General features: G+C 48.3%; 1 protein-coding gene across 5 annotated transcripts in view; it reads right to left on the bottom strand.

Annotated features, from left to right (window-relative positions):
• The window catches only part of MTCL1 (microtubule crosslinking factor 1), a 205,281-nt gene that overhangs the window by 75,574 nt on the left and 107,570 nt on the right, over positions 1-22,137 (bottom strand). For all 5 annotated transcript variants that reach the window (XM_030552782.1, XM_030552780.1, XM_030552779.1 and 2 more), the window contains exon 4: positions 1,125-1,184. In XM_030552782.1, coding sequence (XP_030408642.1) covers positions 1,125-1,184 — 60 coding nt within the window. The remainder of the gene's footprint in view (positions 1-1,124; positions 1,185-22,137) is intronic.

Here is a 22,137-nt window from a genome sequence, read left to right on the forward strand (position 1 = left end):
TTCTTCCCCCCTGCCCACCACTGAGAGTTACTGGTGGTCTCTGCTCATCAGCTGGTCATTTTGGAGGAGAGTACATTGAACCCTTTCAAAGGCTACTTCCGATGAATTCCTACGTTTGCTCCCTAGAGGCGGCATTCTGTCTGCCTGTGTTCTCTGCAGGTCAGGTGCTTCCAGATACCACTGGTGCAGTAAATCTCCCTTCCCCATCTTACCCATGCAGCAGCGTCTGGTGATGACATAAAGTGCTAAGTGTTGTATTATTATTATTACAAATCAATGGATGTTAAGATTCCATCAGCTTAGAGAAAACCTATAAGGATGATATCACTTTAATATATTCAGTTTGCAGATGGCGGCTGAGGGGAACTGGAGAGAAAAACCGGAGATAAAATCTCTCTCTCTCTCCAACAGAGCTCTGATGCTGCTATTGACTCCTCTTCACAGTGATCTGAAACCCTACCCCCATCTCAGCATTATTAACTAGCTAATGGAATGGAGACTAGAAAAGACTTCAACAACTACAGTCAGCACAAAAAGGAAATGAATCTGGGCCGACTGCTTTCCTGGGGAGAATCAGCCTATGGAAATTCAATAAAATCAGCATTCAAGTGGGGAGGGCAGATAGCATAGCCTCTTTATTTTAACGGAGCTAGAGGAAGCAAATATTTTTAAGTTCACAGGCTGTTCACCTCACATGAGAAACCAAACCTTAGGCTCTGACACCAGAACACATTAGGTGTTGTTTCAGTGTGTGAACTCCATCTGGTGCCATGATGCTCATTAGCACAAAAACTTTGGCACCATGTATAAATTTAGTTAGTCCTTGAGCTATGATCCAATTACTTTATGAGGCAAGGTGATTTTCTTTTCCTGAAGAAAACCGTTAGCCTGAGTCTAGATACCAGAGATGAGAACAAAACTGAAGAGCTGCAGAGTTTAAAAATCAAATTCACATCCTAAATTGCTTCTAAATTACCTGAAATGTCTCAGTGGATTTAAGTCTAATCAGGTCTGTTTGACATTTTTGGTGGTTCTGTCAACACCCAGTAAGGAGAGACTTTGAGTTTTCCCCATTTAATTGTCACATGACTATGAAAATCATCACACATTCCTGAAAATGGTACCTGGGTGAATGTCTTCTTTTCTTTGTACATTTCCCGGCTTCCTCTTCTCTTCAGTGAGCTCTGAAACAGATACAAACAATTCCTGATTATTGACTAGTTGCAGCCAAACCCCCGCAGTTTGGAAGAGACCACCATCTTCATAAAACTGAATTTGAGTGCAATCAGTGATTTGATTTCCTACTCATTATTTAAAAAATAAAATCAGACTGTTTTCTATCAGCTTTAGCTAATCAAAGCCATTTACAGTAAAATGCAATTGCAGTAGTTAAAAGTTCACCCAGGAGGAAGTCTGTTCCCCGCCCCCTCGACTTGTGGCAAAACCTGGTTTCTGCAGAAGTGATTTATGTTTCATTGATCTGGGAGAAATCCAAGAATGGATATGAAACATATTTTGGAAACAGTGCAGAAAAGTAGTGTAGGAAAAGAGAAGGCTACGTATGTGTAAGCAACATAGCATAAAACAACCAGCCTAATCCTTGCCTGTCGCATACACGAAAGTGCTTTATTAAAGGGTTGTCACAACATTTTTTCCCAGATCTGGACCTTAGCGTCCAAAATATGGGTGTTAGCATGAAAAATCTCCAAGCTTAGTTATCAGCTTGGACCTGATAACGCTGCCACCAGCCAGGGATTTATGCAGTGCCTAGCCCACTGCGGTCTCCCCCAAAACCTTCCCTGGGGGACCCCAAGACTCAGATGCCTTACCACAAAGGGAAATAACCCCCTCCCCTTGTTACTTCCTCCCAGGCTCCCCTCCCTGGATGACCCTAGGAGATTCCCTGCTTCCAGTCCTGGAAACACAAGTACCGAGAGGTCTAATCTCTCCCCCCCTCCCTTCACCCAGAGGGTATGCAAAGTCATGCTTGTAAATCTAACACAAAGAGATTTTCCCCCTGACTTCTTCCTCCCACCAATTCCCTGGTGAGCTGCAGACTCAATTCCCTGGAGTCCCCACTAAAGAAAAACTACAATAGGTCTTAAAAAGAAAGCTTTATATAAAAAGAAAGAAAAATACATAAAAATGGTCTCTCTGTATTAAGGTGACAAATACAGGGTCATTTGCTTAAAAGAAAAAATGAATAAACAGCCTTATCAAAAAAGAATACAATTTAACACATTCCAGCAACTACACACATGTAAATACAAAAGAAAACAATATAACCCTATTGTCTTACTATCTTTGTACTTACAACTTGGAAACAGAAGATTAGAAAGCCAGGAGATAGAAAAATCACTCTCATAGCCAAGAGGGGACAGACACAAGACAAAGAACAAAGAACTCACACCCAAAATTTCCCTCCACCCAGATTTGAAAAAGTCTTGTTTCCTGATTGGTCCTCTGGTCAGGTGTTTCAGGTTACTGATGTTACCCCTTTACAGGTAAAAGAACATTAACCCTTAGCTATCTGTTTATGACACGGCCCCCAAATTGCAGACAGCGGGGAACCTCACTGGCGGCGATTTCTTCCTAGAACTTTAAAGTAAACAGATTAATACAACACGTGCACCTTTACATATACCACTAAGTATATAACTAACAGACTTGTACATTTTAAGAACACTTTTTAACTACTGGATTCTGGGAAACTCTCACGGGAGAGAGCATCAGCTACTTTGTTAGAAGCTTCTGAATTGTGCTGAATTTCAAAATCAAAATCTTGGAGAGCTAAACTCCAGTGAAGAAGTTTCTTGTTGTTCCCCTTGGCAGTATGAAGCCACTTTAGCGCAGCATGGTTAGTGTGTAGCTGGAACCACTGTTCCCAAACATATGGGCGTAGCTTTTCCAGGGCGTACACAATGGCATAGCATACCTTTTCACTGACTGACCAGTGACTTTCCCTCTCAGACAGTTTCTTGCTGAGAAACACAACAGGATGGAAGTTGTGATCCGTTGCTTCCTGCATGAGAACTGCTCCTATACCACACTCAGATGCATCCGTGCTTACTAGGAATGGCTTGTCAAAGTCCGGGGCCCTGAGCACAGGTTCAGACATGAGCGTCACCTTAAGTTGGGTAAAGGCCTTTTGACACTCATCAGTCCACTTAACTGCATTTGGCTGGGTCTTTTTGGTCAGGTCGGTCAGTGGGGCAGCGATTTGGCTGTAGTGCGGTACAAATAGCCTGTAGTACCCGGCCAAGCCTAAGAAGGATTGAACCTGTTTCTTTGACTTTGGGACAGGCCACTTTTGGATAGCATCCACCTTGGCCTGTAGGGGGTTTATGGTTCCTCGACTCACCTGGTGCCCCAGGTAAGTCACTCTGTTTTGGCCTATTTGACACTTTTTGGCCTTAACAGTTAGTCCGGCCTGCCTGATGCGCTCAAAGACCTTTTCCAGGTGTAGTAGGTATTCGGGCCAGGAGTCTGAAAAAATGGCCACATCATCAAGGTAGGCAACTGCATATTCTCCCAGTCCTGCTAGTAGACCATCTACCAGCCTCTGGAAGGTGGCGGGTGCATTTCGAAGGCCGAAAGGAAGGATATTGAAATCATACACCCTCGCATGGGTGACGAATGCTGACCTTTCCTTGGCAGGTTCATCTAGCGGTACTTGCCAGTACCCCTTGGTTAAGTCTATTGTAGAGATGAACTGGACAAGTCTCAACTTCTCCAATAGCTCATCGGTGCGTGGCATTGGATAGTTGCCCGGATGAGTTACCGCATTTAGCTTACGGTAGTCCACGCAAAAGCGTATTTCCCCATCTGGTTTGGGTACCAGAACCACTGGAGATGCCCATGCACTGGTAGATGAGTGGATTATACCCATCTGTAGCATGTTCTGGATCTCCCCGTTCTATAGCAGCTTGGGCATGAGGAGACACCCGGTAGGGTGGGGTTCTAATTGGGTGAGCATTACCTGTGTCAATGGAGTGGTATGCCTGTTCAGTCCGTCCTGGGGTGGCTGAGAACAATGGGGCGAAGCTAGTGCACAGCTCCTTGATTTGTCGCCACTGCAGATGTTCCACGGTGGTTGAGAGGTTCACCTCTTCCACGCCACCGTCTTTTTTCCCGTCGTAGTAGACCCCTTCAGGCCACTCAGCATCATCTCCCTGGACTGTAAACTGACAAACCTGTAAGTCTCTGGAATAGAAAGGGTTGAGAGAATTAACATGGTACACTCTGGGCTTTAGTGAGGAATTGGGAAATGCTATGAGGTAGTTTACAGTTCCCAGGCGCTCTTGGACCGTGAATGGCCCTTCTCATGATGCTTCCATCTTATGGGCCTGTTGCGCCTTCAAGACCATAACCTGGTCTCCTACCTTGAAGGAACGTTCTCTGGTATGTTTGTCATACCAGGCCTTTTGCTCTTCCTGAGCATCCTTTAAGTTTTCTTTAGCAAGGGCTAAAGAGTGTCGGAGTGTGTTTTGTAGGTTGCTTACAAAGTCCAGAATGTTAGTTCCTGGAGAAGGCGTAAACCTCTCCCATTGCTGCTTCACCAACTGTAATGGCCCCTTAACCTCGTGACCATACACAAGTTCAAACGGTGAAAACCCTAAACTGGGATGTGGTACAGCCCTGTAGGCAAAAAGTAACTGCGGCAACACTAGGTCCCAGTTATTGGAGTGTTCATTGATGAATTTACATATCATGGCCCCCAAAGTTCCATTAAAACTTTCCACCAGGCCATTGGTTTGATGGTGGTACGGGGTGGCAACCAAGTGGTTTACCCCATGAGTTTCCCACAGTTCTTTCATGGTCCCTCCCAGGACATTAGATCCTGAATCTGTAAGGATGTCGAAGGGCCAACCTACCCTGGCAAAAAAGTCTGTTAGGGCCAGGCACACAATGTTAGCCCTGGTGTTGCCTAGAGCTGCTGCTTCCGGCCATCGGGTAGCAAAGTCCACGAAAGTCAGTACGTACTGCTTTCCTCTGGGTGTCTTTTTTGGGAAAGGACCCAGAATATCTACAGCTACTCGCTGAAATGGGACCTCAATTATGGGGAGTGGCTGGAGAGGGGCCTTGACCTGGTCTTGGGGCTTTCCCACTCTTTGGCATACCTCACAAGACTGGACATACTTGGCAACGTCCTTGCCCATCCCCTCCCAGTGGAAGGACTTCCCCAATCTGTCTTTGGTTCTGTTCACCCCAGCATGGCCACTGGGATGATCATGGGCTAAGCTTAAGAGCTTCTCCCGGTACTTAGTTGGAACCACCAACTGTTTCTGCGGCTGCCATTCTTCCCGGTGTCCACCAGAAAGAATCTCCTTGTATAAAAGTCCTTGGTCTACAACAAACCGGGATCGATTAGAAGAGCTGAGAGGCGGTGGGGTGCTCCGTGCCGCCGCCCAAGCTTTCTGCAGGCTGTCATCTGCTTCCTGCTCAGTCTGGAACTGTTCCCTTGAGGCTGCGGTCACCAGTTCTTCCTCAGACTGGGGACTTGGACTTGGTCCCTCTGGAAGCGATGTAGGTGATGGGGTTGTTTCCGTTGCTGGTGAACCGCTCTCCGCTGGTGCACCTGAGGGTATTTCAGGCTCTGGCTGAGCCTTTTGGGTATGGCTGTCTGTTGCTTCTGCCAGTTCTGGCTCACTGGCACCCTCTGGCGTTGAGTTTGAAGATGTGGTTGCAATTGCTGGTGCTGGTTGCTGTTCCAGTTCTGGCCTGGGACTGGAGGTGCTGTGGCTGTTTCAGTGGTTGGCATGGAATCCGGGTCCACTACCTCTGTCTGGGTCTCTGGTAACAGAGACGGGGCGTCTGTGGATGGCTCAGGAACAGGAATGGATCTGGAAGCTTGCCTGGTTTGGCTATGTGTAACCATTCCCACTCTCTTGGCCCGTTTCACCTGGTTGGCCAAGTCTTCCCCCAGTAGCATGGGGATGGAATAATTGTCATAGACAGCAAAAGTCCACATTCCTGACCAGCCTTTGTACTGGACAGGCAGTTCAGCTGTAGGCAAGTCTACAGCTTGTGACATGAAGGGGTAAATTGTCACTTGGGCCTTTGGGTTGATGAATTTGGGGTTGACGAAGGATTGGTGGATAGCTGACACTTGTGCCCCCGTGTCTCTCCATGCAGTAACCTTCTTTTCACCCACTCTCAAAGTTTCCCTTCGCTCCAAGGGTATTTGAGAGGCATCTGGGCCTGGGGATCTTTGGTGTGATGGTGGTGTAATGAACTGCACTCGGTTGGCGTTCTTTGGGCAGTTGGCCTTGATATGTCCCGTTCATTACACTTAAAGCATCTTCCAGCTGACTGGTCACTGGGTCGAGGTGGGTTACTGGATACTGGTGAGGTGGAAGAATAGGGTGTCTGTGGCTTTCCTTGGGTTGTAGGTGGGGTCTTTGGCTGCACTCGGTTGTAGGGTTTATTGTCGGTGTGCCCTCTGGGGTATTCGTTCCCCTTGACAGTAGCTTTCTTGCTTTCTGCCACTTCCATCCATCTGGCTCCAATCTCCCCCGCCTCGGTGAGATTTTTGGGTTTTCCATCTCGTATGTACCGTGTTATGTCCTCAGGAACACCATCCAAGAACTGTTCCATTTGTATGAGGATGTGCAGTTCGTCTATGGATTTAACATTGGTTCCTGATATCCAGGCCTCATAATTCTTTCCAACGTAGTAGGCGTGTTTGGGAAATGACACATCTGGTTTCCACTTTTGGGTTCTGAAACGCCGACGGGCATGATCTGGGGTTATCCCCATTCTGTATCTGGCCTTGGTTTGAAAAAGTTTATAGTCGTTCATTGTTTCCTTAGGCCAGGGATTTATACAGTGCGTAGCCCACTGTGGTCTCCCCAAAACCTTCCCTGGGGGACCCCAAGACTCAGATGCCTTGAGTCTTACAACAAAGGGAAATAACCCCCTCCCCTTGTTACTTCCTCCCAGGCTCCCCTCCCTGGATGACCCTAGGAGATTCCCTGCTTCCAGTCCTGGAAACACAAGTACCGAGAGGTCTAATCTCTTCCCCCCTCCCTTCACCCAGAGGGTATGCAAAGTCAGGCTAGTAAATCTAACACAAAGAGATTTTCCCCCTGACTTCTTCCTCCCACCAATTCCCTGGTGAGCTGCAGACTCAATTCCCTGGAGTCCCCACTAAAGAAAAACTACAATAGGTCTTAAAAAGAAAGCTTTATATAAAAAGAAAGAAAAGGACATAAAAATGGTCTCTCTGTATTAAGGTGACAAATACAGGGTCATTTGCTTAAAAGAAAAAATGAATAAACAGCCTTATCAAAAAAGAATACAATTTAACACATTCCAGCAACTACACACATGTAAATACAAAAGAAAACAATATAACCCTATTGTCTTACTATCTTTGTACTTACAACTTGGAAACAGAAGATTAGAAAGCCAGGAGATAGAAAAATCACTCTCATAGCCAAGAGGGGACAGACACAAGACAAAGAACAAAGAACTCACACCCAAAATTTCCCTCCACCCAGATTTGAAAAAGTCTTGTTTCCTGATTGGTCCTCTGGTCAGGTGTTTCAGGTTACTGGTGTTACCCCTTTACAGGTAAAAGAACATTAACCCTTAGTTATCTGTTTATGACAAGGGTATGTCTAGACTACCCGCCGTATTGGCGGGTAGCGATCGATTTCTCGGGGATCGATATATCGCGTCTCATCTAGACGTGATATATCGATCCCCGAACAAGCTCCTGTTGACTCCGGAACTCCACCAGCATGAACGACGGTAGCAGAGTCAACAAGAGGAGCCGCAGACGTCAATCCCGCGCCGTGAGGATGAGAGGTAAATTGATCTAAGATACTTCAACTTCAGCTACGTTATTCACGTAGATCGATCTCCCCCCCAGTGTAGACCAGCCTAGTAGCTGCCTGACTTGTGTACTGAATTTATTTTGCAAGTTAGATAAAAACTTTACAGCTTTATACATTTTTGAATATTATTTCACAGGCAATAGTCTTTAAACCTAGGACCCAGAAATGAAACAATTACCACTGTTTCAAGTTTCAGCAGTCTTCAGCCATCCAAAGGAAAAGGAATAGTTTTTTTCTTATATGTTTACAGCAGGTGTCAAAATCATTAGTTCTGTCTATCTGAATTTTCTATTTTAGGGCTAAAGTCAATGGATGTAAGTGAATGGTATCCACTTACATGAAGCTGGAATTTGGCTTCTGTAGGTTAAAGTGTGGAAGAGAGATGATGATATCCATTATTAGGCAAAGAAGCTGGCAGGCTACAAATCTACAGAGTACATTGGATTCAAAACTGACCATCTTGCTTCTTGTATTCCAACCACTTATAACATTCCAAGAAGAAGCACCCTCCTCATCCACCCTTCTCATCAATCCATGGCTGAACTTTCAGATTCCTCCCATCTCCCAAGTCTAGCTACTTTAGGCTACTTCCCTCTACTACTGCCTTTAATGGCTTGCTCCATGTTTGTATAAAAAGAAAATCTGTTGCATGTTGACCACTTTAAGGAGGGAAGGGGCAGAAATTCATAGAGATAATACTTGACAGAAAAGATTTATTTTTGTTCAATAAACTTAAATAGCCTTCAAATGTGGCCTGAAAAGGAGGATGATACTCCCTAATCATAAATCTAAAAACATGGCAACTTCACTACACAAGAGGATTTTATCAGGACAACTTTCATTTATTTTTGTGCAATTGTAAACAATTTCCAGCTGACACAAGCTCAGCATTGTTCGTACTGGCTTGCTCAGAGGCAAGGCTTCCTTTTGGGGCATTTGGCAGAATTGCTGCCTATAGATTATGATTGCCTTGGAGTCCAATCCTGATGCCATTAAAGTCAATGGCAAAACCTCCATTCAGTCAAAACCTGCTCTGAACTAAAGGGGATAAATCCGGTGTTATGCTCTAAGCGTTAATAGAGTTACTCCAGTTTTATAATGGTGTTCAGTTAGTTCAGTAAGAATAGGTCTCTGGGTTTGCTTCTACACTGCAGTAATGTGCACACACAGCATGAGCTCCAGTCATGGGATAGGAGAGGAGGGAGGAACTCTACTGAATAGGTAAATCCACTCTAGTGTGTAGCTATCAGCTGGTAGACAACACATTCTGAACTCTAACTAAGGACACACAAAATGTGGAAATCCAAAAAAAAGCTATCCGTGGCCTCTTGGTCCCTGGCTACTGAACTGGGGTTATTCCAGCTATTAAAGTACTATAGATTATGATTAATGCACTCCTAAACCAAATCCCTTGTGTGTTATAAACAGCAAAACTATTTAAAACCTACACATACACTACCCTATGTACAAGATATTCTACAATTTATATTTTTAGACATTCAGGGAGTTAATCCGCTCTTCAGCTTAATGCAATGATTTCCTACAGCTAACATGAACTCATGCTAGGATAAAAGGTCCTCTGCAAACAAATATATTTTACAAAAATATTTTAAAATATCAAAATTATTATTTGAAAACTTTTCACATGTCCATCCAGGATATCAACGCCTTCCCCACCACTCCAACACTGTCTTATTCAGAAAACACATCTACGTTTGGACGAAGTCAATAGCTGGAGAGGCAATGTGGTCCAGTGAGTGGGGCTCTCCCCTAGGACTCAGGAGATGTGACCCAGTAGATTGTGACCACCATCCTGTTGTGTGACTGTCTGCGAGTCACTTCACCTCTCCATGCCTCCATCTGTATTCCCACTCTTAGGCTATTGTCCCATTCTGGGATGCAATCCAGATCAGTCAGAGATTGTGTCACTGCCTTCCCCGCAAACTTGGGTGTCTCACGATGCTTTGCTGTTGTAGCTTGCAACCCGGGCTGCTCACAAACAGTCAACAGCCTACAGGTCACACCCTGAGTGTGTGTGTACAGCTGTAGCTCTGACTCCAGCAGTCAGTCAGCAACACACCACACACATTCTGACTTCCACCTGCCTTGCATACTACTTGCAGGGTGACCCCAACAGACTCCCAGTCCTGAATTTCCCCCCAAACATGTGTTCTGCACTGTCCAGCCCTCTCCTGGACAGATCAGATACTATAGGTCCGTTGCCCCTGTAAAGGGTTGATATTCAACAGTCTGCTACTTTATCTAACAATTCAAGTTTAAACACAGCAATGGATTGGTTCATATTAAAAAAATAAAACAAACAAAAGAAGATAGGGTTTTGAGTAAATTCAAGGATCAGGTATTAAAGTCAGAAATCGTTACAAGAGAAATAAAGATAAAATGCTTTTTAGTAGTGAAAAGTAAACAAGCTAGACTTGGTTCAAGGTAAAATCCTTATATGTTCTCACCAACATGGCTGACTAAATTCTCAGGTCAGGATCTCTCTCCTCCCCGTCCTCCCCAATTCAAATGGCTGGTTTTGTCTACTTAGATGAAAGAAAGAAAGAAAGAAAGAAAGAAAGAAAGAAAGAAAGAAAGAAAGAAAGAAAGAAAGAAAGAAGAAGAGAGAGAAATCGCGTGGGGTTTTCTGCCCCTTTCTTTTATAGTCCAGTTAACTTTTGAAGTGGATTCTTTTAAGGGTTAGCTGCCCTCAAAGCAAAGTTTATTCAAACAGTAAAGGTGACATGGCGTCTGGTGATGAAAGAGGCTCCGTGTTCTTTTCCCTCATCTGTTTTTGCTGAAATTCAAATTTGCTTTGTCTCCTGCCATCTCTTCTTCTGGTTGTCTCAAGGACTCTGTTTACTACTTTTGTGTAAACTGAAGTGAACACACATTTCTTCATTCAGGATACTTCTGCCTGGGCTGTGTAGTTTTGAACATGTGCTAAAAACTACATACAGGGGAATTTCATAACTTTACATATAATGTTGCTACATGTTTCACTATATTATTGATCAGAGAGCTATTAGTTTTCAAATGATAGCTCACAAGGCATATTTTATACAAAGATTATTACAGTAGTGTGTAGGGTGTGAATCCATGTATGCTTTTAGTCTCACCTATTTTGCTTATTTAGATTGTAAACTCTTGGAGGAAGGGGGTGTCCTAGCATGATGGGGCCCCAGTCTCAGTTGGGGCCTCTATGCACAAACACTTACTAATCATACTTGAAAGGCAAATGCACAAGTCAAAGTGTGGAAGACCCCCTGGTCCTGCCCATGCACTAAACAGAATACAGAAATGGCTATTATACAACATGAAGATGCTGTGTGATACTATTGTAACTGTTATAACATTCACCAGAAAGTAACACAGCCTTGTTCATCTGTAAGCAACAGTAGTGGGAAATGCAAGGAAAGGGAGACAAGCTCTAGCTGGACGAGAGATAGCACAATATCACAGGGAAGTAGCAAATAGGGCTGAACATGGCTTTGGAAGCGGTCTACTCCATCTAGCACTGAAGAGATGAAAATCCAAAACCACATGGTAACAAGTTATAGTTTAGAGCAGAAAGATGGACCCTAAATCCTAGGACCAGCTTATTGTTCCCCTCTGCTTTGCATTAGTGTCTCTTTCTGATCATATTCCTCTACAAACAGAACACCATTAGGCTGGGATACTGGTCTATACTGCCATGTGGGAAAGTCCCAGGTTCAATTCCCAGTTCCAGTCTCTCACTTTCTTGAAAGGTAGTGGATTCAGCCCTGGCTACTTTTTTGGGGGAGGGTTGGGGGAAAGAGGAAAGAAGAAGATCTCACATTTAGTGTCCCCTCCAACTAATGAAGGAGTTGTGCTGCTGCGCTTCAGTCAGAATCTTGTGCAGTCCTCTTTATACAAATGGACAGATCTATGGTGACAGGGTGTGTGCAAAATTGAGAATAATAGATACAGATCAGATCACTAGGAAAAGGACCTTGACCTGTAGCACAGGTATTGTATTTAGCTTGAAAAAGGAATTTGCATATTGTTTCAGTGCAGAAGCACCTCCTCCTTGGCCCAGAAATGGTATGGGAGCAGCCTGCCCTTCCATAGCACCTGTGCACAAAATTTGAGTGAGCAAGAGAATGTGAGTATGTAGAGAGCAGGGTGGTGAGGTACAGAATGAGACTACATAAAGCTGTGTGTAGGATAGGAGGAGTGAACAAAATAGTTGTGCATAAGCCTGAGTGAGGGAAGAGTGCAAGACCAATGATCCCCAACACCCTTGATAAGTGCATGTACGGGAGGAATGGAAGATCCCCACTCCATCCCTATGGGCACAGGATGCAAAGGAGTATGGTGCAGAAACCACTAGACCCTCTAACTGGGACTAAGGGTGGTTTGAACTATTTTAAACAGAAGAAGTTGGTAGCATGGATTAGGATGCACTATTTGACTGAGTGAAGTTAAAGGAGTGTAGGAAAGGAGCACTTCTAAATGGTGTGCAGGAAATGGGAGTGGAGAGGCAATTTTAATTTATGCAAGGAGGCTTATTCACATATTGCTATGCTTCCATACCCAGGAAACCAGCCATGTACTTAAAGACCACTGCTAGTAGACATGGTCAAACAAAAGATGTCTCTGAAGATAGGGGGCTACTTGATAGAAGTGGATGTTTCACTAGAACAGGAAGCCTCAGGAGTGCTCTCCACTAAGGAGATGTGACATTGCACCCCATAATGCTTTATAGAAATATGCTTATGAATGTAAATATGACATAACTGGAATATGTTTTATGCTACATATGCCATGTAACATATCTTTGCAAAGGTTATGTTCTACTGAATGTTGAACATTCAATCTATTCGTATGCATGTATCATTTTTATATCTGAAGTTATGAGCATTGGCTCTTGCCTGTATTTAAAGTATTTGCTGTAAAAATCACCTAAGGCAGATTTGGTCAACATAGCATGAAGGGGTTATTCAAGTAATTGGGAGTACTTGGCCAACAATGGACCTTGATAGACACCAATCCACATCTGAGCTTTCCTGGGAACTTCAGACTAACATGGCGTTAGCCTGTAAAGAACTGAGTCATGCATGGACATGTGACTTGCTCAGGTGACTCCAAAACTCATCTTGTAGCTGTAATTCTACACAGTGGGGAGTGGGGTTTCCACCCACAAGAGAGAGGCTATATAAGCCCATGGGAAACCCCTCCATTTTGTCCTCAGCTGGCTCAAGAATTAGCCTCTCCACCCCAAAGGATGCCTGAAAGAAACTGGAACAAATGATAGTAACTACAGGAGTGAGAGAAGTTGCTGGACTCAGACTAGAAGGAGGCTAGTCTGTCAAAGAAGCTTATTGTAAATCTCTGAGGGTGAGATTTGCCCATATTTAGTTTCCTACTATATTAGGCTTAGACTTGTGTGTTTTATTTTATTTTGCTTCGTAATTCACTTTGTTCTGTCTGTTATTACTTGGAACCACTTAAATCCTACTTTTTATATTTAATAAAATCACTTTTTACTTATTAATTAACCCAGAGTATGTATTAATACCTGGGGGGGGGGAAACAACTGTGCATCTCTATCAGTGTTACAGAAGGGGAACAATTTATGAGTTTACCTTGTATAAACTTTATACAGGGTAAAATGAATTTATTTGGGGTTTGGATCCTATTAGGAGTTGGGTATCTGAATGCTGGAGACAGAAACACTCCTTAAACTGTTTTCAGTCAAGCCTGCAGCTTGTGCGGGACGTAGTTCAGACCTGGATCTGTGTCTGCAGCAGGCAAGTGTGTCTGGCTCAGACAAGGCAAGATACTGAAGTCCCATCCTGGCAGGGAAAATAGACTCAGAGATAGTTTAGGCACATCAGGTAGCAGTCCCAAAGGAGGTTTCTGTGACCCAATCTGTCACAGGAGAACTGCTGTTAACATGTTCCATGACATTTTTAGACGCTTATAGTAAATGTGTATGGCTGCAATGGCTGTAGTCTGTCACCATGAGCAGCCAATAGGAGGTGTTACCTCCCATCAGTCTTTATTTCCTCAACAGAGGATGGGCTGGCAGAACAGCAATTAGGAGTGACAGACAGAAAAGACGGTTACTCACCTTTGTAACTGTTGTTCTTCGAGATGTGTTGCTCATATCCATTCCAGTTAGGTGTACGCGCCGCGCGTGCACATTCGTCGGAAAACTTTTACCCTAGCAACTCAGTGGGCCGGCAGGTCGCCCCCTAGAGTGGCGCCACCATGGCGCTCCATATATACTCCTGCCGGCCCACCCGCTCCTCAGTTCCTTCTTGCCGGCCACTCCGACAGTGGGGAAGGAGGGCGGGTGCGGAATGGATATGAGCAACACATCTCGAAGAACAACAGTTACAAAGGTGAGTAACCGTCTTTTCTTCTTCGAGTGATTGCTCATATCCATTCCAGTTAGGTGAATCCCAAGCCTTACAAAGGCGGTGGGGTCGGAGTGAAATGTGGCAGAATAAAACTGCTGAGCCAGAGGCTACAGCCTCTCTTGACTGCTGAACCAGGGCATACTGCGAAGCAAGGTATGGACCGAGGACCAATGGAGCTTCGCGACAGATCTCGTGGGTAGAAACACGAGCCAGCAAGGCGGCAGATGAAGCCTGAGCCCTGGTAGAATGCACAGTGATGTGGCTTAGGGAAATATGAGCCAAATCATAACAAGTGGGGATGTCCGCCATCACCCAAGATGAGATCCTCTGAGAGGAAAACAAGTAAGCCCTCCCTTTGGCCCGCTACCGGGGCAGAGCTGGGGCACCTTAGGAAATGATTCTGTCAATATAATGCGAGCACTCCACAGATGCCCAAGGAGTGCAACGGTTATGCCCATTGCGTTGAGCTGTGGGTAACATAAAAGGCCAACACACCTCAGGGAGGAAAGCCGGGTGCGGTCATAACTGCACCTTGTCTTTGTGGAACCTTCGTAAGAGCTCTGATCTCAGAGACCCGTCTGGCCAAGACTAGGTTGAGGCCCCAGGGCGGGGCTGGGCGGCGCACCCGAGGGTGCAAGCGCTCCAAGCCCTTGAGGGACCTCGAACCCATAGTGGGACACTGAACGTCCATCTTAGCCTGCTGGAAGGTAGGGATGGCTGCTGAGAGTATCCTCAGCGATGATACCGCCAGATCCTGCCGCTGAAGGCCAGAGGCAGGCCAAATAGAGGGGATCGAGACCTCAGCAGGAGCAAGATCGAGCGTACTGCAGCTGTAAAGGAAACGCTTCCACCTGGCTCGGTACGTTGACCAGGCTGAAGGCTGCCTGTCACCCCGACTCAGGTACGTGAGGCGAAGAGGCTGCAGGTCCAAGTGACGAAGCCTGTCATTGCCCTGAGTGATGAGGTCTGGGCTGACAGGCCGAGCAACGTGGTATGTCAGTGCTGCCTGGACCACTCTGGAGTGATCATGATGATGATGCACGCTCCGCCCCTGCGGAATTTGAGCAGGACATAACGAACCAGTGGGAACAGCGGGAAGGCATAATGCAGTTGGCCGTTCCACGGCATCAGGAATGCGACCAAGATCGATTCCGAGGAGAGACCTTGGAAGGAGCAGAACATCTGGCATTTCCTGCACTCGCGGTGAGCGAACAGGTCTGTGCGAGGAACCATTTCCACTTCCGGAAAGCGGGACGCCTCACATGGGGCAGAGTGATGACTCATAAGACAGGAAAGACCTGCTGAGTCAAAGAGATAAGACGTTCCGAACGCCTGGGAGAAAGGATGTCGCCAGCTCCATCGAGTGGGCCATGCAAAAGACCCGGAAATGGATGGCCTCCTGACAAAAAAGGGGGGAGGACTACGTCCCCCCTGAATGCTTATGAAGCACCTGGCCATTGTGTTGGCTGTAAACACCGAGATACAACGGCCTTGCAGCTGCCGATGGAACCCCTGGCATGCCAGGCGGACTACTCTCATTCTTGGGGCATTAATGAGGAATGCCAGCTCCCTAGAAGACCGAAGGCCTTAAGCTCGGAGGTGACCATGAGCACTCGAGCAGAGAGATGATGCGTCCGCCGTCAGGGGCAGTGAGGGCTGGGGCGGATGAAACCGCATCCTGTCCACACCAAGGAGGGAGTTAGCCCCCACTCTAGGGAGCCTAAGGCGTTCGAGGGAACGGTGACTACCATGACCATTGGCTCCCTGTCCAAGCGGTACGCCGAGGTGGGCCGGACTTGGAGAGGACGGAGGCGGAGCTTGGCGCGTTTGGTTACAAACTTGCGGGCAACCATGGACCCAGGAGACTGAGACAAGAACGAGCTGAGGTCGTTGGGAAAGCCTTCAGACCTCAGATGATTGATGCCATCGCCTAAAACCGCAGTTGCGATAAGCAGGCTCCGGCTAGGTAGGAGACCAAGATAGCCCCTAGGAAGCCCAACCTCTGCGTGGGAACCAGAGCGGATTGCTCTATTAGTAATCATCAGGCCTTGATCTGTGAATAAGACCGTGACGATGCCCACGGGCTGAGTGGTTTGTGTGTCAGAGTCTCCTCGGATAAGCGAATCGTCCCAATACGGAAAAACGCATATCCGACATAGCTACGGTAGGCGGCGACTATGGCCGTAAACCGGGAGTATTCACCGCTGGCTATAAAGCGGAGGCATCTCCCATGCGGAGGGAAGATGGCATTGCAAAAGTACGCGTCCTTCCTATCCAGGGCGGCATAGTAGCCCCCCGGAGGCAAGGATGGAATAATGGTTCCCAGGGATACCATGCAGAACTTTAACCTTATCCCAAACCGGTTGAGTCCATGCAGGACCAGGGAGGTCTGAGACCTGCGTTCGAGTGGGGAACTAGGGCATAACGGGAGTAAAACCCCTAGCCCCTTTCGTCCGCTGAAGGGGGACAGGGCTGGAGCAATTTAAAGGTGGTACCTATGCTCCATCGTGCGCAGGACCCAGCGATCTAAAAGTAACTGGGGCCATGCCAGGAGAAAGCGGGATCAGGACCCCGTCCTGCGACTGGTACACCGCCCTCCGACGAACCTTGGAAGGTCCGTCTTTGGTCCCAGTGGTAATTGCGAGGGACCTCGACTCTGGCTTTTTTAGGGGGCCTGACGTTTGTCTGCGACCACCTTGGCCTTGCCGTTTTCCAGAGTTCTGCCTCTGGCTAGGCACAGAGTATGGCGGCTGGGGCCATAAAGGCCTGCGTTTGGTCGCAAGCGTATACACGCTGAGACGCATTAGGACCCTATTGTCCAGCAGGCTTCGCAGTCTGGGGCTGTCTCTGCCGCGAAGATGCCTTTACCAACAAAGGGTAAATTCTTTCCCCCGTCCTCCAAGACGGCAGCGAACTCTAGGTGGGAGGTTCGAGGGAGAAACTCCTCCACCCAGGTGCTATAATTATCGCAGCTAAGCAAGGCTTGTTGCTTTGCTACCCAGAGGTGCCGGGCCCCTGCAGAGTACACCTTGCATTCGCCAAGGCTCTTTCCGCTTCGGGGCTGGCGCCCGCTGGCCATGATATCAGGATCGTGGTCCTGAGCATAAAATCCGCGCATATGGGGTGACACGGATGCGTGTCCGGACGGCCATGGAGGTACTAAAAGAGGGCACGGGCCGAGTCCCTGACTCACTCGGACCTTGCCCAACTCGGCACCGGGGACCGGCATCGGGAGGCGTATCGGTACCTGGAACGAGATCCAGACCCGCAACCAGAACGGTGTCGGGAGGTCGACCGAGATCTCGAGGCTCGGAGAAGAGCTACAGGAGTCAAGGTACCTGCCCCGGTGCCAGATGTCGGAACGGTGCCGATAGCGGGTCGGCGAACGGGATACCGACCGGTGCAGGGAGTGTGACCAGTACCGAGGAAAACAGTACCGGGACTGCCAGTGGTGTCCGGCGTGCCGACAGGACTTGGAGCGTCTGCGGGACCGTGATCATAGACGGTGCCGCTCTGCTGTACTGACAGGGGACAGTCCCTTGAAGAGACTGTATTACCCGTACCGGCGGTGCCCGGGTCAGGCAGCACTGACTCCGTCATGGCCCTGAGAGCCCTCGCCGTTGGTAACATCTCCGGCGCGTAGGGAACAGCAGGCTCAACCACAGTGCGTACTGGGGAGCTGTCAGGCACCGGATTCGACGGCCCTCGTGGGGCCGGGATCCATGGTACCGAGGTCATCAGAGCTTCGGTAGGTGCCGGTGCCGGGAGAACCGAGTTAGATAAGCCGTCTGGCTGGGGTGCCGTCAGCACTGAAGCAGCGGGAGTAATACGCTCAACCACGGCGCGTGCCGGGGAGCCGTCGGGCACCGGATTCTACGGCCCTTGCGGGACCGGGATCGACGGTGCCGAAGCAGGTGTCGGTGCCGGGCGATCCGACTTAGACTAGCCCTCTGGCCGCGGTGCCGTGGGCACGGAAGCAGCCGGAGAAGTAGCTCGACCACGGCGCGTGCCGGGGAGCCGTCAGGCACCGGATACTATGGCCCTTGCGGGACCGGGATCGACGGTGCCGACGTCATCGGTGCCGCAGCAGGTGTCGGTGCCGGGCGATCCGACGTAGACGAGCTCTCTGGCTGCGGTGCCGTTGGCACGGAAGCAGCCGGAGCAATACGCTCAACCACGGCGCGTGCCGGGGAGTCGTCAGGCACCGGATTCTACGGCCCGTGTGGGACCGGGATCGACGGTGCCGACGCCATCGGTGCCGCAGCAGATGTCGGTGCCGGGCGATCCGACGTAGACGAGCCCTCAGGCTGCGGTGCCGTTGGCACGGAAGCAGCCGGAGCAAAACGCTCAACCACGGCGCGTGCCGGGGAGCCGTCAGGCACCGGATTCTACGGCCCGTGTGGGACCGGGATCGACGGTGCCGACGCCATCAGTGCCGCAGCAGGTGTCGGTGCCGGGCGATCCGACGTAGACGAGCCCTCTGGCTGCGGTGCCGCTGGCACGGAAGCAGCAGGAGCAATACGCTCAACCACGGCGCGTGCCGGGGAGCCGTCAGGCACCGGATTCCACGGCCCGTGTGGGACCGGGATCGACGGTGCCGACGCCATCGGTGCCGCAGCAGGCGTCGGTGCCGGGCGATCCGACGTAGACGAGCCCTCTGGCTGCGGTGCCGCTGGCACGGAAGCAGCAGGAGCAATACGCTCAACCACGGCGCGTGCCGGGGAGCCGTCAGGCACCGGATTCTACGGCCCTTATGGGACCGGGATCGACGGTGACGACGTCATCGGTGCCGTAGTAGGTGTCAGCGCCGGGCGATCCGACTAGACGAGCTCTCTGGCTGCGGTGCCGCTGGCACGGAAGCAGCAGGAGCAATACGCTCAACCACGGCGCGTGCCGGGGAGCCGTCAGGCACCGGATTCTACGGCCCTCGTGGGACCGGGATCGACGGTGCCGACGTCGTCGGCGCCGGGCGAACCATCTTAGACGAGCTGTCTAGCTGTGGTGCAGCTGGCACAGAAGCAGCAGGAGCAGTAAGCTCTACCACGGCGCGAGCCGGGGAGCTGCCAGGCACCGGATTCCCTGGTCCTGGGGGACTGGAATCGACGGAGCCGAAGTCATCGGTGCCTCTGCAGGCCGGATAACGCAACTGAGGCGAGCTCTCTGGCTGCGATGCAGGTGGCACGGAAGTAGCGGGAGCAGGGGGCTCAACCACGGCGCGTGCCGGGGAGCCGCCAGGCACCAGCAGGAATCGCAGACTCTCTCGACCTCGGAAGAAGGGAACGGTGCCGAGTCGACATCGGTGCCGGCGACGGTCGGTGCCGGAAGGCCTTGGTGGTACCGGCGGGGTCCGGTGCCGAGGAGGCGCTTCTGCCCGCCGCTTGAACATCGCTCCGCGCCCAAGGTGGAGGGGCAAGTGAAAGTCCCGCACCTTTTTGTTCTCGGCTTAAAAGCCTTGCAAATGGGGCACTTATCTGTCAAGTGTGATTCTTCAAACAGGAGTCATGTAGATCTCTCTTCGGCCGCGGCTTCTGGTAAGCCGGGCCCCTTTTGAAAATCCGGTGAGCCATGCATGGCTCCGGCACTGGGCTCATGGAAGGGGCTACTTCCTGAACCCCGCTAACTAAACTAACCATGTTAGCAAGGAAAACACGTATAACCATACAAATATATATATATAAAAGTGTTATAACTGCATAATTATATACGAGAAAACGAGTAGCTAGGGAAGTGGAGGTCAGCTAAGCCGCGCTCCACTGTTCCAACGACCGACACGGGCGGTAAGAAGGAACTGAGGAGCGGGTGGGCCGGCAGGAGTATATATGGAGCGCCATGGTGGCGCCACTCTAGGGGGCGACCTGCCGGCCCACTGAGTTGCTAGGGTAAAAGTTTTCCGACGAATGTGCACGCGCGGCGCGTACACCTAACTGGAATGGATATGAGCAATCACTCGAAGAAGAATTCTTGGTTTCAGAGTAGCAGCCGTGTTAGTCTCTATCCGCAAAAAGAACAGGAGTACTTGTAGCACCTTAGAGACTAACAAATTTATTTGAGCACAAGCTTATGTGGGCTACAGCCCACTTCTTTGGATCCTTCAGAACCCCTGCTTTCACTGCATCTCATAACAAGGAGCCAGAGCTGCAGTTGCTTCTGCAGAGTGGAACAGCACAAGCAGGGAGTACATGCAGAGCAAAGAGGATCCATGCCCTACTCAGCTCTGCCAGCGATAGTTAACCCCCATTTAACCCTCCAGTAGAAGGAGGAGTGTTGGAGACATGAGGGCAGCCACAGGTAAGGGGAAGCAGAAGGAGCCTGTGAAGAAGAACTGATGGATACTCTCCCCTATACAGTGAGTAGAGTGGAAGGGTGGAAGAGGCCAAGCAAGGGATGAAGCAAATACAAGGACACAGAAGATGGGTCCTGTGAAGAAAGGGTGAGAGGGGCAATGGAAGGGAGGTGGAAAAAGGATGTACCCAAAAAGCAGAACCCTCAGGGAAAGGTGAGAAACCCCAAAAGTGGGGAATTGTGACCAGAAACCTAAAGGAGAGTTTGCAGTGACATAAAAATTGGGGGAATGGTAAATAATGAAGAAGACAGGTCACTGATACAGAGCATCTGGATTGCTTGGTAAACTGGGCACAATACGCATTTGAATACAGCTACATGTAAATGTACCCACCTAAGAGCAAAGAATGTAGGCCATATTTAAGGGATGGGGAACTCTATCCTAGGAAGGAGTGACACTGAAAAAGATCTGAGGGTCAAGCTAGATAATCAACTGACTAAGAGCTCCCAGCAAGGTGCTGTGGCCAAAAGAGTTAATAAGATCCTGAGATGCATAAACAGGGGAATCTCGAGTAGGAGTAGAAAGGTTATTTTACCTCTGTATTTGGCACCTGTATGACTGCTGTTGGAATATTGGTGCCCACTGTTCAAGAAGGATGTTGATAAATTGGAGAGGGTTCAGAGAAGAACCACAAGAATGATTAAAGGATTAGAAAACTTGCTGTATAGTGATGACTGAAGAAGCGCAATCTATTTAGTTTAACAAAAAGAAGGTTATGGATTACTGTCTATAAATACTTACATGGGGAATTAATATTTGATAATGGGCTCTTTGATCTAGAAGGGAAAGGTATAACATGATCCAATCACTGGAAGTTGAAGCTAGACAAATTGAGACTGGAAATAAAGTGTACATTTTTGACAGGGAGGGTAATTTAAAATCAAAATTAGATGTTTTTCTAAGAGATATACTCCAGGAATTATTTTGGGGAAGTTCTATGTCCTGTGTTATGCAGGAGGTCAGACTTAACGACCAAAGTGGTCCCTTCTGGCCTTGGAATCTATAAAACACCTCAGTGAGAAAAGGAGGGAGAGAACGACTCAATGACAGATCCAGAAGGGAGAAGGGGGAGGAAAGGACAAGTCGAAAGAGGTATAGAAAGATTTAGAACCCTCCTTCTGGGTTTTTTTTCCTTCCGTTTCTGCTTACATGGATACCACTCTGAATTGCCTTCCAGAGTCTGGCACATCTGTATTTTGTATGTAACTGTGATAGCTACTTGATGTATACCAATAGTTGCATTTGCAAAAGGGAGGCCAGCTTTTGAAAATCTGACCCTAAGGGCAATTTTTCCCACTGTGATATATGGGAAATTATGCACAAGTATCAGTGTTGATTATGAATTGTGTAAATAAATTTCCCACATGCCATGAGAAACTGCTACCAAGACACTAGGCTTTGGAATGGATCATCATAATTTCTGTTTGCATTATTACAAAGTAATGTATGCAGAGAGGGATCTTTATGTAAAAAAAAAGGCACATAAAAAGCATACATCAGGGGCCAAATAGTACTTGCTTCATATACACCAGTAGTTGAAATGGTCTCATTGGGACTACTGGTG

Source organism: Gopherus evgoodei, chromosome 2 (assembly GCF_007399415.2).
Source record: "Gopherus evgoodei ecotype Sinaloan lineage chromosome 2, rGopEvg1_v1.p, whole genome shotgun sequence".
Classification (NCBI taxonomy): domain Eukaryota; kingdom Metazoa; phylum Chordata; order Testudines; family Testudinidae; genus Gopherus; species Gopherus evgoodei.